Here is a 16,662-nt window from a genome sequence, read left to right as displayed (position 1 = left end):
AACCCTGCCAAAGTTGGGGCGGGGGGGGGAGAGAGACAAGAGGGGGCAGGGACTTGAGTCATCCAGAAATGCTCGGGGTGGTAAGGGGGAATTTGACAGCTGAAGCCCACAGCCAGAAGGCTCTCCAGCCTGGCTCTTAGGACAACAAAATAGTGTCAGACCGACTTGCTAATTACAGCTCCAAAGGTGTTGGATGGCCTGACGTCCAAAATGCCATCTGGGAAGGCCGTTGTGTCTGTGTGCAGCCTCAACCAGGCCATCCCATCGAGCTAAACTCAAGCTTGGTTTTCAACGCGTTCCGCACAAACATCGTAACTTCATGAAGACCCGTTTCGAGTTTGGCGGTGTGAACCTTGCCAATTCCCACGTTCTTCCCAAGTCCTGTGTGTCATCAAACCCAAGAGGCAAGAACGTTCAGGGGCGGGTAGAGGCTGGCCTTGTCCGGACAACTGTGAACGGGTTGTCCGTACAGGTAATCCTTGATTCAACAACCATTTGAAGTTACGATGGCACTGAAGACAGTAACTTTAGGGCTGGCCCTTGAACTTAGGACCGCCACAACATCCCCAGCGTCACATGATCCAAATTCAGACACTCGGGAAACAGCACGTGCTTACAGTGGTTGCAGCATCCCAGGGTCACGTGCTGGCTGGGGAATTCTGGGAGTTAGCCTCGTAGCCATGGTTGAGAAACACCACTCTCAGTTATGGCTGACAAACCCTAATTCAGAGTTCCTCAATGTTTCCGGCTTTGTGGACCAGGGTGGGGGATGGTTCATGCAAGCCACCAGCAAGCATGCATACGCACACACAGAACCAATTATGTGAGTGGGATGCGTGCATGGGCTTGCCGCTCACGTACGTGGAGCATGCATGCACACACACACACACACTGCTTGCGCAAGGGAGGATGCATGTGTGCGTGTCTGCTTGCTGGCCGTTTCCAGGGCCCAGTTGCAAACCCCTCACGGCCTACCAATGGGCCGCAGCTCACAGGTTGGGGACCCCTGACCTAATGTGTGAAACCAACGCAAAATTGATCGTGAATCCTCCCGTCCTGTTCTGTTCTGCCTCCCCTCCTTTAGATGAAAATTCTTGGTGGTCTCACGCGAAATGCCCTCAACTGAACCTGGGCTGCCAATTCTAGACTAGCGGGCGGTCCGTGCTTTTCATGGGGCCAAGAGGATCCAGTTTTTCTGACTTTGCATGTCAGAAGTTCGCAAAAGGGGATCACGTGACACACACACACACACACACACACACACACGGGAGGCTGCGACCGTCATACGTCTGAATTTTGATCGGGTGAGCAGGGGGAATCCTGCAACAGTCGTCACTTCAGACGGTCACTAAGCGGACTCTTGTCAACTTGAGGACTACCTGCTATAAAATCTATCCTGGCCACAATTTGTGCGGCTGAATTTTGATCGCGTGACCAGCGGGGAACGCTGCGACGGTCGTCCGTGTGAATCGTGGACCTACGTCACTTTTTCCAGTGCCATTTTAAGTTCGCCCGGTTGCTAAATGAATTCTTGTAAGTCGAGGACTATCGGTAATCCGCTGTTGGGTCCTGCTCATCCAGAGGGAGAAATGAGCAGCAATGAATCCTGTCATGGAAACTTAATTCTGAGCCAGCCTGGTTCTTTAATCCTGCTCCGAGTAGGCGAATTACTCTAGAGCAGGCCCAGGGACCTGGCATTGCTTTTACCGCTCTTTGCTGGTTTTCTTTCCCTCCCCCTTCCCCCCCAACCGTTTCCCTGATTCCTGCAGCTTGGGGGGGGTCACTCCTGTAAGACCCCCCCATCTTTGCTCTCCTCCAGACTGATGCCCTCATCTGCGCCGAAATGACGGAAAGGAAAGCACGTACAAACCAAGGCAAGTTTATTCTTTGAATTCCTTGACAAGCAGGACTTTTCATTCTGCAACCTGACCAGGGATCTTGAAACCCCCTCCGCTCGTGACCACGAAATCACCTTTAAAAAACATAAAGTAAGAGAGACGGCATACCTGGATCTTTTCCTATACCCCTGTTCGTAAACCAAGAGACGTTACATTCCTCGCTGCCACGGGTCAAGGATTTCTGGATCCGGCACAACCAAGGGAAAGGTTGAATATATATATATTTTTCATGGCGACAACATAACTCGACCTGATTAAATTTCAGCTCCCCTTTTTTTCATTCCTTTGCTTTCTCAGCCTCACCCCCCAAAACCGTGTCTTTCGCAGGAGTCCGAGGAGCAGGCAAGAACTCTGATTTCCAAGCGTCCCCTTCCTCTTACAGAGTAAACCATCCCCATAGAAAGTGATGGGTTTATCTCCCCCCCCCCACACACACACACCCCACCCTCATTCCTTCAGGTTGCCACCAAGGCGTTGTCGTTCTCTGGATAATGCATGCTTTCTGCAACTCGCAGACAGAAGGGGTACACAGCCAGTGAAAAGAGGCACGATCAAAACAGACGCATTACAGATATTGTAAAGAGGGCCAGACTCATTCCTTGCCCAAGAGAGAGAGAGAGAGAAGGAGGAGGTTGAAAACATCTCCTGGGTGCGGATGTGTCCTGTGGATGCCTTCATCTCTGGTGCCCTGAGATGCTACATTGGGTTCACGGATGGAAGTCAGAAGTCCAAGGAAACTCCAGTTCTTCTGACCTCCTGTGGGACAGATCTTGCATCCATTCGCCGATCTGGAACGTTCAGCCAGCAAAGATCTCCAGCCTGGGAGATAGCCGAGTGCAAAAGCCTAGGACAGGGCGGGCGAGCTACACGTTACACTTCTGGCGTGCAGGAAAAGGGAGCAGAGGGTTGGCAAAAGGGAGTTCCATAAAGACGTTCTTTAAGAAAGACTGGCAATTTATTTATTTATTTCCCCTCTTTTCCCCCTATTTACGGTTCTTCGGAGGGGAAGGAGCTGCTAATCTCAAGACAGGGAACCAACAGCCAGCCAACAATCGCTGGAGATCTTCACCTGGGCCTTGAGCCAGGCTTGTAAGATAAAAAGGAACCAACCAGAGCTGGGTTCGGTTTGTTGAGCATCCGTGTTTACGTTTTCTTCGTGGGACGGACCCTCCTCCCCCTTGTGTCACGGGGCCTGGAGACGGGATACGTTCACATCCCGCGCCTCTGAACTCAGATGGTGTGCTGCATTGCAGGAAAAAGAATAAAATAAAATAAAATAAAATAAAAGGGGAGGTCCAGGAGAAGGGGAGGGAGGAGAGGGGGAGGGAAAGGGGAAAAAAAAGAGGCAGAGAGATTGAAAAAGTTTGACCTAGTAAATTATTCATCCACCGGGCCTAATGGACACATTATTTAATGGTCCGTGTTCCCATTAAACAAACAGTCCTGTGCATTAGCAGCTCGGTGCCCTTTTGAATCAAAAGCGTTTGGCTCCCATTGACAGATGTCACCTCCCCAACACTAAAAGCTGAATTATGCATCAGGGGAGTCTAAAAAAAAATATCAATACCCAGCCCAGTTGTCAGGAAATGACTCCAGCTTTGCTAATGTCTGAGCCCTTTTTTGTGTGTGTGTGTGGGGGTGTTTTCAATGTTTTCATAAAACCCCTCCAGCCTGAACGTGGAATGCGTCAGCAGGCTCTCCTTGGGCCATTTCTGGAGACACTACAGGATGAACGTGGAGCATCAGAGACGACCCAGCGCTCAATCCTGGCAACAGTTGACCCTGGAGGAATTACAGGTAGTCCTCGGCTTTATGGCCACGACCGATCCCTATATTTCTGTTCTTAAGTGAGACGTTTGTTAAGCGGCTTTGGCCCCATTTTGCCCCCTTCCTCACCAGGTTTGTGAAGGAAATCGCCGCGTTTTGTTACATCAGTACCACGGTCGCTAAGCGAATCTGGCTGGCTTCCCCGTGGACTTTGCTTGTCAGGAGACTGCAACCGTCGCACGTACGCGCCAGTTGCCAAGCCTGTGAATTTTGTATCATGTGATCACGGAGGTGGCTGCTGCAACGGTTACAAGCGTGAAAAGCGGTCGTAACTCGCTTTTTTTCGTAACTGTTGTAACTTTGGTGACCAAAGTTGCAGGTCAAGGACTAACCGCTGTATCCCCAGGGTTGCCAACTGACCGGAAAAGATGGGGCCCCAATTGCTCCGAAGCAAACAAGCCAGGCACCTTTCTGCCGGGACATGATTTATGCCATTTGATTGCTGTCTCTTCTCTTTGCAAGTGGGCCCTTTTCCAAGCAGAGTTTTGCTCGCAGCTGCCCATTTTCATTTACAAGAAGGCCTCTGGGGGACCCCCAAAGCTATTCTGGTAAATCATGATCAGCTTCCAGCAGAGATTCTTCCAAGCAAGGCTGAATTAGCGCTCCTTGGAGTCTGTCCGCCATCTTCTCAGCCTCCAACTTTCTTGCGGGCAGCATTTTGAACGCTGGTATCCTGGCTTTACACCCCCCCCCCGCTCGCGATCCCCTGCTAAGCTAAGGAACTTACAAACACGGATGTTTGGTTTCTCGCAAGAATCTCACCCCCTCATCAAAGGCCTCGTATTTGCCCCCTGCCACCTCATCGGCACCCGTGTTAACAATAATCGTTCAGACATGTGCAATCTTCCGCTCGCTTAATTAAAGGCGCTCTTTGAGTTAATGGAGTCCCTCTCAAAGCAATTAATCCGACCGCCACCAGCGGGAACAGCGCAGTTTCAGTTCTGAACATTAAAAAAGGTAGCTCTGAATCGCTGGAAGGGACCCTAAAGATCATCCAGTCTAGTGGTCTGCAAAGTTGGCAATGCGGTGCTACGTGCAGGCTTCAAACCAAAGAAATGCGATCACATCCCTCTTAACATTCTCATGTATTATTCGTTTTGACTCTCCTAATTTACCTCAGAAATTCACCAGGTGGATTGCAAAGCTAGCAAAAACCTTAAAGGGCAAAACACAGACATGCACCAAACTCGGGGGGGGGGCGGAGGGGGAGGAAGGAAAAAGAAAACCCCAATGACAGAAACGAAGCACAGCAGGGGTCCCCAACCCCCAACCCCACCCCAGGGCCGTGGCCCTCCATCGGGTGTGGCCGATTTGCTTTAAAATGGTGATGATTTGATAGAAGTGCACTCGAAACCTCTTGGGCCCTAGCGGCTGTTCTTTCAATTCCCCTGGCTGCTGAAATTTTGCATTAATCCTCGGGCCTCGTCCAGCTTAATGGGAAAAAAATAATAAAATAATAATGTTAATTTCCTTTCTCTCCTGATCCTAACCGTGCCCTCTTTGCCAGAGATGTTAGCTTTCCCCAGACAGTAATTGCATCAGATCCTGTTTTGAAAGAAGAGATAACGAGGAAAGGAGATGAAGAAAGGGGAAAGTCTTGAAAGCTTCTCAATACTGTTGAACTACAACTTCCATCGTCCCTGATCGCTAACTAAAGGAGAGCCAGTTTGGTCTAGTGCAGGGGTAGGCAATCTTGGCTCTTTTATGACTCGTGGACATGCTGGCTCAGGAATTCTGGGAGTTGAAGTCCACGAGTCATAAAAGAGCCAAGGTTGCCTACCCCTGGCCTAAGCCTAGGCCGCTTTATGACTCGTGGACTTCAACTCCCAGAATTCCTGAGCCAGCCACGCTGAGGGGAAAGGGAGAGTTTTCCAAGCTGAGCCATGCTGGCTCAGGAATTCTGGGAGTTGAAGTCCATGAGTCATGAGGGGGCCATAGTTCTCTCATGCTGGCTCAGGAATTCTGGGAGTTGAAGTCCACGAGTCATAAAAGAGCCAAGGTTGCCTACCCCTGGTCTAGTAGTTAAGGTGGCTAGCCTAGGAACCAGGAGACAATGAGTTCTAGTCATGTGTCCAGAATGGTAACGGGGTTTCCTGCTTGATCATGAGTTGGACTAGGTCCCTTCCAACTCTGGTATTCCGTATTCTGTATTAGCCATGAAAACTGACTGGGTGACCCTGGGCCATTCGCCAGGAGACTGTGAGTTCTAGTCCCAATTGCTGATGGGCTGACTGCTGGAATCAATGTACTGTACATAGCCGCCCATCTCCTAGCGGGGATTTGGGGGAAGTGCACCAAAGATGAAAAGCCAACAAATGCAATAACAATCAATACATTTATTGAGCAGACAGGGAGACAGGATACCCATCTCAAGAGCACAATGTTAGGCAGTGCTTTTTTTGTAAAAGAAAAAGGTGCCGGAACTCACACATGTCATACAACCCGCCTTGCCTACCCTACAAGGTTCTATCCAAAAAAGGTGCCGGAACTCCGTTCTGAGCGTTCTGTGAGAAAAAAAGCCCTGGTCTTAGGAGAGGAAAAGGAGGCAGACCTACACGTAACCAATACTGCAATAACAATTTGAGGCAAGTGATGACGAGCTGTTTGGGCCCAATTTTATATCATCCCCATCTTGACTGATGGACCAAATTGGGAAGGCCGGGGTTGTCTTTGACGGCGGGGGAATCGGACCCATCTAAAGGGCAGCAGGTTGGGAGATGAGACACTTATGGCACTGGGTTTTGCTTTTACAATGGAGAGGTTAAGGTAGCGATGTGGGAATTCCCGCTTCTCTGGTGCCCGCCACAACCTTGTCTGTTAGGGCTGGGGTGGGCCCAAAGGTAGCCCCATAGCACCTGGGTTGGTTCTTCTCTTGGTTCCGTCCAGCTCTTAAGCTTTCTACCACTCTGGCCTATTTACAATCGCTATCCAGGGTACTGAACATGCTTCCTAAAATCCTGCTTTATTCACGTGTCTGTCCTGCTGTATATCTATATTATCTATAACTACCGTATTTCCCTGAAAATAAGGAAAACCCAACCAGAAAATAAGCCCTACTGTGATTTTTCCCCCAGGATGCTCGTAATATAAGCCCCACCTCCAAAATAAGCCCTGGGTTAAGATTGTCAGCCAGACAGACGCATTTAGTACCGTATTTCCCCGAATATAAGCCCTAACTGGAAAATAAGCCCTAATGCACCTTTAATATAAGACCCGGTCTTATTTTCGGGGAAACACAGTATATCATTTATATCATCTATATCTACTTCTCTCCATCCATCCATCCATCCTTGGAGGACCAGAGGCGGTCCTTTGGGTTGAGAAATGTAGAACTTGTCAGCTGCGTGGAATCTCCAGTGCCCATCCCTCCCCTAGGCGGGGCTGGGTGGTGGGTGATGGGCATTGTGGTCCCGCTACATGGGAAGGACACCAGCCAGAGGGCAGTTAAATACAAGCCAGGGACAACCCAAGATGGCTTACCGTAGTATAATGGACAATACAAAGGATTACAATCATCAAGACACCAATGAGAATTGAGGCAACGGCGACCACCAGAGCCGTGTGGCCCAGCCTTCTCGATCCTTCGATGTCGCCTTGAGTGTAGCTGTTTAACGCCTGCAGAAGAAAGAAGAAGAAGGAGGAGGCAGATGCAACCGAGGTTAAAAATCCCGACATTAGCTTTCACCTGTTCTATTACCGCGGAGCTCTGGTGACGAAAACGTATGAAGAACAGTTGCAGGAATTGGGGGTGTCTAGAGAAGAGAAAGACTTTGGGGCGAGATGATAGCAGCGTTCCAGCATTTGAGGGGCTGCCACAAAGAAGAGGGGGTCCACCTATTCTCCAGCAGAAGGCAGGACAAGAAACAACGGATGGAAACCGGTCAAGGAGAGAAGCATCCTGGAACAAAGGAGAAAGTTCCTAACAGTGAGGACAATTAACCAGTGGAATTGATTTCCTCTAGAGCAGGGGTCTTCAAACTTGGCCCTTTCATCACTTGTGGATTTGGGGTGCGTGGGAAATAAAATTGCACGTACAAGCTGGTTACGACGCCCCAGCCAAAGCACAAAAGTGGCCATTTGAAGTCCAGCCCTCTGAGGACGTGTCTCCCTTCTCCTGGCCGCTTAACACAAACAGATCTCGTTACCGCAAGGGGACACCGGAGAAGCCTACGCAGGCAACAACTCACAAGGGCCGGGCCTGAAAACTTGACTCTTCTCTTAGGTCAGGAGTAAGATGACCCACAGAAGAAAGAGCAGGGAGGGGCGAGTTGAACTGGGAACAGACGTCTGAAACACTTTAAAAAATAATAATAATTATAGAGGTAGTCCTTGTTTTACGGCCACCGTTCAGCCTGGAATCTCTGTTGCTAACTGAGACATTGATTAAAGGGAGTTTCGCAATTCTGGGAATTGAATTCCACAAGTCTTAACAGTGGCTACGTTTGGAGACCCCTGGAGTAGACTTATTTCAAGAATAGACTACTAGGCAACCATTTGACTGGGATGGTATAAAGTCTGCTGCCTTGAGCAAGGGGTTGGACTAGAAGACCTACGAGGTCCCTTCCGGTCCTATGATTCAATAATAATAGTAATAGTAATAATAATAATGATGATGATGATGATGATGATAAAAGGGACCTCAGAGGTCATCTAGTCCAACCCCCTGCTCAGGCAGGAAACCCTATACCAGGGGTAGGCAACCTCGGCTCTTTTATGACTCATGGACTTCAACTCCCAGAATTCCTGAGTCAGCAAAATTCTGGGAGTTGAAGTCCACGAGTCATAAAAGAGCCGAGGTTGCCTACCCTTGCCCTACAACCATTCCAGACAAGTGGCTGTCCAATCTCTTCTTAAAAACTTCCAAGGTTGCAACTTCTGGAGGCAAGGAGTTCCGCTGGTTAATTGTTCTCACCGCCAGGAAATTCCTCCTTAGTTCCAGGATGCTTCTGTCTTTGGTTAGTTTCCATCCGTTGCTTCTTCTCCTGCCTTCAGGCGCTTCGGAGAATAGCTTGACACCCCCCCCTCTTCTTTGGGGCAGTCCCCCAGATATGAAGTTATAAGCAATACAAAAAAAGGGGGGGGGGAACATTCAACCACCTGGGACTGGAGCTTGTTCCCTCTCCATTCTCCCAGCAGATCCGTTTTTGCCCAACGGGGCAATTTCATATCTCAGCTTGAAAAAAAAAAGCACCACCGCTGTCTACACGCCTCTGTGGGCTCCCCGTTGCAGAAAGTCAGAAAGCGAGCGAGTGGGTGGAGGAGCTACCCTCCCCAGCACTCCCCCCCCACTTCTTGCCAATCTGGCCTGCCTGCTTCCACATTCTGTTGGCTGAGGGAGCCTCCCTCATATCTCAGTCGGTTTGGCAAGGCTCCCTGTATCTCCGGGAGCTTCAAAAGAGCCCGTTGTCTCTTTCTAAGTAATGCAATGCAGTCCATTAGGGCTGCTAAATCCCTTGGCCTTGTTTTTGGCCCAGATCCTTCCCCACCCCCGGTCTTGGATCAATAGAGAAAGGGTGTGTGACTTCTGCTGCAGAGGGCTGCAACCGCAATCTCAGCTTGTGCCGGTCACCCCCCCCTCCGCCTCTACGGAGAAGATGGGGTCCCACCTCTTCCCCAAAGCCCCTGAAGGCAGGACAGGAAGCAACAGGTGGGAACCAATCAGGGAGAGAGTCAACCCGGAGAAATCTCCTGACCGTTAGAACAATTAATCAGTAGGACGGGACTGGACGGTCATTTGTCTGGAATGGTCTAGGGCTAGGGTAGGCAAGCTTGGCTCTTTTATGACTCATGGACTCCAACTCCCAGAATTCCTGAGTCAGCTATGCTGACTCAGGAATTCTGGGAGTTGGAGTCCATGAGTCATAAAAGAGCCAAGGTTGCCTACCCCTGGCCTAGGGTTAGGGTCTCCGGCTTGAGCAGGGGGTTGGACTAGAAGACCTCCAAGGTCTCTCCCAACTCTTGTTATTCCTCTTCTGTTGTTCTGTGCAAGGAAGCCGATAAACTGGTGTCCCCACCAGCAAAAGCGCGATTATAATCCAAGCAGGATTTGGGGGAAGAATTAGATTCTAATCTCAATCTACTGCTAAGCTTGTAAGCCGCCCTGAGTCTTCGGAGAAGGGCGGGATATAAATACAATTAAAATAAAATAAATAAATAAATAAATTCTAGATCTGCCGGGCCTGTTGTTTACATTACCTAGTTACAGGGGCTTCATCACTGGAGGCTTTCCAGAAGAGAGTGGAAAAACTGTTAGGACTAAGGATAAATTTCCTGACAGTGAGAACAATTAACCCGTGGAACAGCCTGCCTCCAGAAGTTGTGGGGTGCTCCAAGACGGGAGGTTTTTTAAGAAGAGACTGGACAGGCACATGTCTGGAATGGTACGGGCAGGTTTCCTGCCTGAGCAGGGGGTTGGACTAGATGACCTCCAAGGTTCCAATTCGGTTACTCTGTTCCGCAGTGAAACCAATTACCAGGCTCAAAATGATATCTTATTCTGGGCACGTTAGGTGTGGTTCCATTTTAGCGCGTCTCTTTGTGACTCGCCATCTTCCTCCATGACGTGGTAAGCCACCTCCAGTGGCCGTATGGGTGGGAGTTGTTGTTGTTGTTAGTTGCGAAGTCGTGTCCGACCCATCGCGACTCTATGGACAATGTTCCTCCAGGCCTTCCTGTCCTCTACCATCTTCTGCAGTCCATCTAAGCTCACGTCTACTGCTTCAATGACTCCATCCAGCCACCTCATTCTCTGTCGTCCCCTTCTTCTATTGCCCTCAATCTTTCCCAGCATTAGGCTCTTCTCCAGGGAGTCCTTCCTTCTCATGAGGTGGCCAAAGTATTTGAGTTTCAGCTTCAGGATCTGGCCTTCTAAAGAGCAGTCAGGGTGGATCTCCTCTAGGACTGACCGGTTTGATCGCCTTGCAGTCCAAGGGACGTTTGGCCTATTGTGGATATACCTCATCAACCATGGCTTAAGAGTCTTCTGCTTACGGACCGCAAGTTGGATCGGGCTTTCTAGTGCTAAGCACCTGTTAAGTCAGACACCCAACGTTGTGGCCTTTTTGCCAGGTGCTTAAGTGAACCACACAATTGTGAAGCCGGTCCAGGCTCCTCCATTGGCCCCCAATTGTTGGAAGCCAGCTGGGAAGGCTGCAAACGGTGATCACAGGACCACCCCCCCAAACCCCCCCCCCAGGATGCTGCAACCCTCATGAATACATGTTGGTTGCTAAGCAACCACATTTTGATCATGTGACCCTGGGGGAGGCCGGAGTGTTCGTAAACGCGAGGACCGATGCGTGGATGTTTCTCCATCACGGTCATGGTGCTGGAAGAAAGTGGAACATTTACTGATTCCTGTATTTCTCTACCCTCTTTCTACTCCAGCGAATCCTCAGGGTGACGAGCAAAGGTAAAGGACGGCAACATTCGAAATTACAAACAGCAACGAGCATAACCGCTAAAACAGCCTCGAAAGCGATGAGTCTTTACAACTTGTCTAAACCAGTCAAAGCCAGAGTGCTTCCTCAAGACAGGGGTTGGACTAGAAGACCTCCAGGGTCCAATTCAATTACTCTCTTCCGCAATGAAACCAATTACCAGGCTCAAAATGATCTTATTCTGGACACGTTAGCTGAAGGCCCAGCTTCCTTCAGAAGTATATACAGTAGTTCAGGATGAGGTGGAAGGAGAAAGCCTAGAATATAGAAGAATTGGTAGGGACCTTGGAGGTCATCTCGTCTCAGTGGCAGGAGATTATAGCATTCCAAACGAAGGGCTGTCCAATCTTGGCACCTAAGAAATATAGGCAGTTCAAAGCAGGATTTTATTTTATTTTTTGTAAAATTAGGGGTTTCAGGACTGATCAATACAATACGTCCCAAATTCAATATTTCTAGATGTATCCCTCTCAGGGCTTCAGTCACAATCGGTATAACAACAGAATGCCTTTTCCACCAGTACAACTTTGATCTGCAAATCCCGGTGCTTTGTAATTATTTTTTTTCCCCAACCCTTTCTCTTTAATCCTAGCAGCTCCCAAAATAGCAACATCGATGAAACTGGGTTTTTTTTTCTTCCTTTCAACCAAACTGCACAACGACAATATATATACATATATATATATATATATATATATATATATATATATATATATATATATATATATATATATATACACTCCAAAGGAGATTCAACCATCTGTCTTTAGAACTGAGATTATACCTTGCTTGGCATCGGGATAGAAGACCACCAGGTCAGCCCAGAGCGATACAGACTGGGAACTATACCATAGCAAAACAGAAGGAAGCAATGCAAAGTATTTATCGTTTCCAAGAAAATTGCACAGCCTGGTCTTTTTTTGCTTCCAAGTGATGTTGTTTGAGAGAATGAAGAATGTTAAATGGGTTCTAGATGACCTGAAATTTTAAGATCCCTTGGGTGACAGCCTTTACATTTGCAAATGTTCATCAACACACAAGATTGTCCTGGCATGAATCTCCCCCAAAGGCTGATATTCCTTAATTCTTTCTGCATAAATGGCAAAAGAAGGGCTAAGAGAGGGACAGACAATAGCAGTTAAAAATGAGCTTCAAGCTGTCTCCAATTCCCATATGCAATAATTAGCATAATTCTAATTCTTCCAGGGGCAGGGCCTTCTCTGTGGGAGCACCAGCCCTTTGGAACCAACTCCCCCTTGAGCTTCGGATGGCCCCGGACCTCCGGTCCTTTCGCCGCGACCTCAAAACTTTTTTCTTCCATCAGGCTGACCTGGATTGATGATGGGTTTTTAAATATGTTTTAATTTTTAACTGTGTAGTTAATTTATTTTGGGGCTGTTATTTAATTCTTTTTTATTTTTTGTATTGTTGTTTTTTATTGTTGTTAGCCGCCCTGAGTCCTTCGGGAGATAGGGCGGCATATAAGTCCCAAAAATAAGTAAATAAATAAATAAATAAATAAATAAATAAATAAATAAATAAATAATCAGATTCAAGTTAGACTTCAACAGGACAGAATGTCCACCTCACAGTCAATCCAGGAAAAAGTAAGATAAGAGAAAGAAAAAATAAATAAATCTGTTAACAGTACTATTAAAAAAAAATCTCGTTGTTGTAACCTTTAACTGGACGAAACGGCACATCACAGAGCCACAGTTTTTGAACCAAGATTCCTTAAACGGACTAACTTACAAAAAGCATCCAAAATCTGGAATCTCCATGACTCCCGAGGGTGTTGAAATATGGCAAATTTTACAAAACATTTTATGACATAGTACAAAATGTCACCAAACACATCCCGGGCTGATGTTTGACTGTGCTATACAGTTCGAAGCTGAGTTACTTTCAAGGCAGGCCCATCGTCGGATGTATTTATTTATTTATCAAATTGAGAAACCGCCCATCTCCTTCATAAGACTATCCATGAATTTTTAAGAATTGTTCCGGTAGCTTAGAAGCTCTGCTGTTGTTGAAGGCATTGAAGAATATTAATATTAAGGAAATATTTCTGAAACAGTGACCCCCCCCACAGGTCACTAATAAATAATAAACCTGATACGGTAATTGCGTAACCAGATATTCCCGCTCGCAGTGGTTTGTGAACCTTTAGGAACATCCATTAGCAAGTGGAAATCCGTGGTCCAGAGCTCTCCGCTCCTGTGATACCAGCAGTGGAGTTTTTCATCCCCCGCCCTGTCCTCCCCCACTATTGCTGGCCATGATGGCTGGGATAATGGAAGTTAAGGGTCCTTGGTGCAACATTATCAGTGCTAACACCGATCAACGTCTGGAAGAAAACCACCAAGCTCAGAGACCTCTCATTTTGACCCCGTTACAAATATTCTCCTTTATTGATAATGGAAGTTCGCCTGCAGCATCTCAAGAGACTACGGTACCCAGTTCTGCTCCAGTTCTGCTCGTCTCAACAGTTATATTTTGGAACGTGAATGGAGAGGCGGTTACATTTTTCCCTGTTTTGCATTTAAAAAAAAAAGATTCATAGAATATGGTAATCACGACTTAACTTTAGCCAAATGGACCCCAAATGGACATAGAGTTGGGAGGGGGGGGGCTTTTGGGTACACAACTGACTAATGGAAGTATTTCAACCTTTGGTGGCAACCAGAGGATTTGAGACTTCCTGTCCCCAGAATTCCTCAGAATCTCTTCTATAGGTTCCCCGACCTTTGCAATTTTAATACTTCTACTCCACTTCCAGACGAGCTGGGGGCATTTAGGGTAAAAGCACTCAGTGCCCAGCCCCACACACTGTTAAAGCGCAATCAAGCAAACCAACCCAGGTGTCAGAATCCATTTATATCATATTCATAAATGGAATGTTTCAAACATTATTCCATGGATTCTGCCATCTCCCGAAGAGAAGAGAATTGTATTGAACCGGTATTAGGCATTTCAAAGGAAAGGAGAAGCCTTTTGAACTGGGGAAACAAAACGGGGGGGGGGGGAGGGGCTAGCATCTGGCTTGTGTCACGGAAGAGAGCAATAAACATGAAGGGTCCTAAGTTCCTTTTTCCCACGAGAGGGATGATACGAGAGGAAGCATGGGGGACTGACCAAATGGGGTTAAGGGGGGGTTAAACCGGGAACTCTTTATAAGGGTTTACTTCGTGGGATAATATTAAGTCCTGTCTCGTTTCCTACAACCAAGCATGTCACAGTAAAGATTCTTTTTCGAATAGATTTGACTCCAAGAATTTTGTCTTCCAAAGACGTGGTTTGGGGTGGGTCCTGACACCAGGCGTATTTTGGAGAGAAGACTGGAAGCCAGCTTTAGAGACGCAAAGCGGTTTACACATTGCGATACTACAGCCCGGACCAAGCTGCACTTTGCGGGATCCGCACCTTCAAGCAATTCCCAAGCAAAACCCGGCAGGATCCCGCGCAGCGGCTACCAGCGCCCCGTCGCCTGGAAAACGGGAAGGTGGCGCTGAGCCTGAAACGGCCCCTTTTTTGGTTTCCCATCTTCCTGTCCCCAGGCCAAAGCACTTAGAGCGCCCGTCTCCTTGGTCCCCGAGAGGCCGACCCCTAGCCCCCAACCCCGCGCCCCCCAAACCCACCATTCCCCGCAGTTGCCCCTCGCTTAGCCCCCCGACATCCAGATGGAGCGCTTCGTGCGTAAAAGCGCACAAGCGCCTAAAAGGGAAGGGAGAAAGGGTGTCGGGGAGGACCTGGGAAGGGGCGGCCGGGGGGAGGATGGCGTTTGGGAAGAGGAGCAAGATTACACGGGGGGGGAAGACCCGGAGGGGGTCTCTTCCTCCTCCCCCTCCCGCTTGCAGGGGTGCCCAGGCGCATGGGATGGTTCCCCGACGGCCAGGAGGCGCTGGGTCCCCGAACAGGTCCTGGCAACGTTTGGGGGGGGCGCAGAGTTGTCAGCGGGGTCCCCCCCTCTTCCCCTGTCCCCCCACCCCCCACCCCCACTCACCATGATGGAAAAAACGAAGGCGGCGATGTTGACGGGGTAGGCAGGGCAGAAGCAGGACAAAATGCTCAGCCACAAGTAGTTTTTGGGCGCGGGGCGCGGCTCCTCGTCCTCTTCGGGGCCCGGGATCTCCTCGGCGCCGTTCAGCTGGAGCTCGGCGCCGCTGCCGCTCTTCTCCCGGCCCCGCTTGAGGTCCGAGTAAGCCGGGGGAGGCGACGAGCCCGCCATGGAGGGAGGCGGCGAGGCGGACGGCGGAGAGCGCAAGGAGGAGAGCCTGGGAACTGGCTTAGCCCGGCCTCGTTCCTCCGCCCTGGCCTCTGCCCGCTCGGGAAGCACGGCCCCCGCTGGCCCAAAAAAGAAAAAGAGCCCCAGCCGAGCCCGGATCCCCGCTCAGGTTTCGCTCCAAGAAGAAGACGCGCTGGCCAGCTGTGCCAAGGCGCGCCTGGAGCTCCCAGCCGCCTCGGGTTCCCCAGCAGCGGCTCGGGGATGGGGGGGGGGGGAACGGAAGGCCCCTGATTGGCCCTCTTTGACCCAATCAGCTTTGGGGAAAGGCGGGGAGCCCGAATGGGAAACTTGAACTTAGAGAGGGGGGGGGAACCTCAGAGGTCCTCTAGTCCAGCGTTTTTCAAGCACTGTTCCGCAGCGGCACACTAGCGTGCCGCCGAGATGTTGCCTGGTGTGCCGTGGGAAACATTGAAAAGTAATTGTAAAATACTTTCTTTGTGTTTATTTGATTCCTATTCAAGAGAATTACTTTATATATATATAGTCAATATAGGCACAGAGTTAAATTTTTTAACATTTTCTAATGGGGGAGTGCCTCGTGATTTTTTTCATGAAACAAGTGTGCCTTTGCCCAAAAAAGGTTGAAAAACACTGCTCTAGTCCAGCGTTTCCCAACCTTAGGAACTTGAAGATGCGTGGACTTCAACTCCCAGAATTCCCCAGCCAGCTATGCTGGCTGGGGAATTCTGGGAGTTGAAGTCCACGCATCTTCAAGTTCCTAAGGTTGGAAAGCGCTGCTCTAGTCTAGGCCACCCATCAAACGATGCTGGATTTTTAGGCGAACGTTTTTCTTTGGGGTGTTGTGTTTTTTTTGGGCTGGGGAGGCTGGGAACGAGAGTCTTAAGAAAGAAAAAGATGCTGAGGCTCTAAGAAAGAGCAGAGAGAAGAGAAGTGAAGAGGATCAGGGGACAGAAAGCTAAAACATATGAAGAACGGTTGCAGGAACTGGCCACGGCTAGTTTAATGAAAATAAGGACTAAGGGATGACATGACAGCAGCGTTCCAGTATCTCAGGGGTTACCACAAAAAAAGCGAGGGGGTCAACCTAGTCTCCAAAGCGCCTGAAGGCAACACAAGAAGCAACGGATGGAAAGTAATCGAGGAGAGAAGCAACCTGGAACTAAGGACGAATTTCCTGACAGTGAACAATTAACCAGTAGAACCACCTGCCTCCAGAAGTTGTGGATGCTCCAACACTGGAAGTTTTTAAAAA

General features: G+C 49.0%; 1 protein-coding gene across 1 annotated transcript; it reads right to left on the bottom strand.

Annotated features, from left to right (window-relative positions):
• Positions 1 to 2,121: 2,121 nt before the first annotated feature.
• Positions 2,122 to 15,691, bottom strand: TMEM233 (transmembrane protein 233). The gene is made up of 3 exons (XM_083373619.1): positions 15,168 to 15,691; positions 7,206 to 7,340; positions 2,122 to 3,140 (listed from the first exon to the last, which is right to left on the bottom strand). Exons 1-3 carry the CDS (start codon positions 15,390 to 15,392, stop codon positions 3,129 to 3,131), a joined length of 372 nt encoding a protein of 123 aa, XP_083229745.1. The 5' UTR covers positions 15,393 to 15,691; the 3' UTR covers positions 2,122 to 3,128.
• Positions 15,692 to 16,662: the final 971 nt, after the last annotated feature.

This window comes from Vipera ursinii (genome assembly GCF_947247035.1).
Source record: "Vipera ursinii genome assembly, chromosome: 14".
Lineage (NCBI taxonomy): Eukaryota > Metazoa > Chordata > Lepidosauria > Squamata > Viperidae > Vipera > Vipera ursinii.
The sequence above is the reverse complement of the archived record's forward strand: the minus strand, read 5'-3'. Positions and strand labels throughout refer to the sequence as shown.

Excerpts from the sequence above, each read along its gene's own strand:
- TMEM233 (XM_083373619.1), bottom strand. The coding sequence starts at position 15,392 with ATGGCGGGCTCGTCGCCTCCCCCGGCTTACTCGGACCTCAAGCGGGGC. Across the intron at positions 7,341-15,167 it reads CCTTCGTTTTTTCCATCATG|GCGTTAAACAGCTACACTCA; the intron begins GTGAGTGGGGGT and ends TTTCTTCTGCAG.